The following is a 985-nucleotide window of genomic DNA, read 5'->3' on the forward strand; positions in this document are numbered from 1 at the left end:
TCGGTGCTGCAGATGAGTCAGGAACGGGGGAGTGCAGTAGTGCTGGACACAAGACTCAATGCGGGGGGCTGGGAGGGGAATCCAACCGATGGAGCCAGGTCTGGAGCATGAACGCACCTGTGCTGATCAGTGGCTGTTCCAGGAGAGGAAGGGAAGCTGAGAGGAAGGCAGAAAAGATGGGGTGGAGTGAAGGAAACCAAAGCAGCTGAGGAGGGAGCAGGGCAAGGGCTGGGGCAGACAGTGTGCCAGTTGCCACAGGACACAGGCACGCCCTTTGCCCTTGGCTCCAGTGCAGTGTTAGTGCCCTCGTGGAGCCACTCTTCATCTCTCTGGGGAGGGAGGGGGCAGCTATGCCTCGGAAAAACCGAGCCGTGACTGCAGCAGGCAGGCAAGGAGCTCTCCGGGAAGGTGTCCAGGGCACAGCCCAGGGAAGGCAGCCACAGGGCTTCTGCCAGCCTTGACAGCCTGCCTCTGCCGGCCCCCCCAGGTGGTGGAGGAGACCCACGTCATCCTCAAGGAGTACGGCTTCCGCTTCGTGCGCCGCGGCACCATCTTCGTCAAGGGCAAGGGGGAGCTGCTGACCTTCTTCCTCAAGGGCCGCGAGAAGCAGGGCTCCTTCATCAATGGCTCCTCCATCACGCTGCCCCACCAGGTGGTCGACAGCTCCTGAGGGGGCCGGCCCCCGGGCACCCGCCCACCGACAATGCCCAGTGCCTGCCTGACGCCAAAGGCGGCCGGTTCGGAGCGCCTTGCGCTCTGTGGGACCTGGCCGAGGGTAACCCCCTTCCACACCTACCGTTTAGAGTCCCAAGATACCCAACCCCTTGCGTGACCCTTGTTTCCTGGAGGTTTTCTTGAAGAGGGGGGGGTCTGCTTGACTCGTGCTTCGCCTGTCGCGGAGCCCAGCGGAGACCATGGGTGAGAAAGGGCTTGATGGCATCCTCCAGGACCCCCCTGCATGCCCCTCGCTGCCGCGGGCATGGAC

General features: G+C 63.7%; 1 protein-coding gene across 3 annotated transcripts in view; it reads left to right on the forward strand.

Annotated features, from left to right (window-relative positions):
* The window catches only part of ADCY3 (adenylate cyclase 3), a 58,034-nt gene extending 57,055 nt beyond the window's left edge, over positions 1-979 (forward strand). For all 3 annotated transcript variants that reach the window (XM_025210725.1, XM_006029245.3, XM_006029246.3), the window contains exon 20: positions 488-979. In XM_025210725.1, the coding sequence (XP_025066510.1) occupies positions 488-670 (183 nt within the window). In that variant the 3' untranslated portion in view covers positions 671-979. The remainder of the gene's footprint in view (positions 1-487) is intronic.
* The last annotated feature ends 6 nt before the right edge of the window (positions 980-985 follow it).

This window comes from Alligator sinensis, unplaced genomic scaffold (genome assembly GCF_000455745.1).
Source record: "Alligator sinensis unplaced genomic scaffold, ASM45574v1 scaffold637_1, whole genome shotgun sequence".
In the NCBI taxonomy this organism is placed as follows: Eukaryota; Metazoa; Chordata; order Crocodylia; family Alligatoridae; genus Alligator; species Alligator sinensis.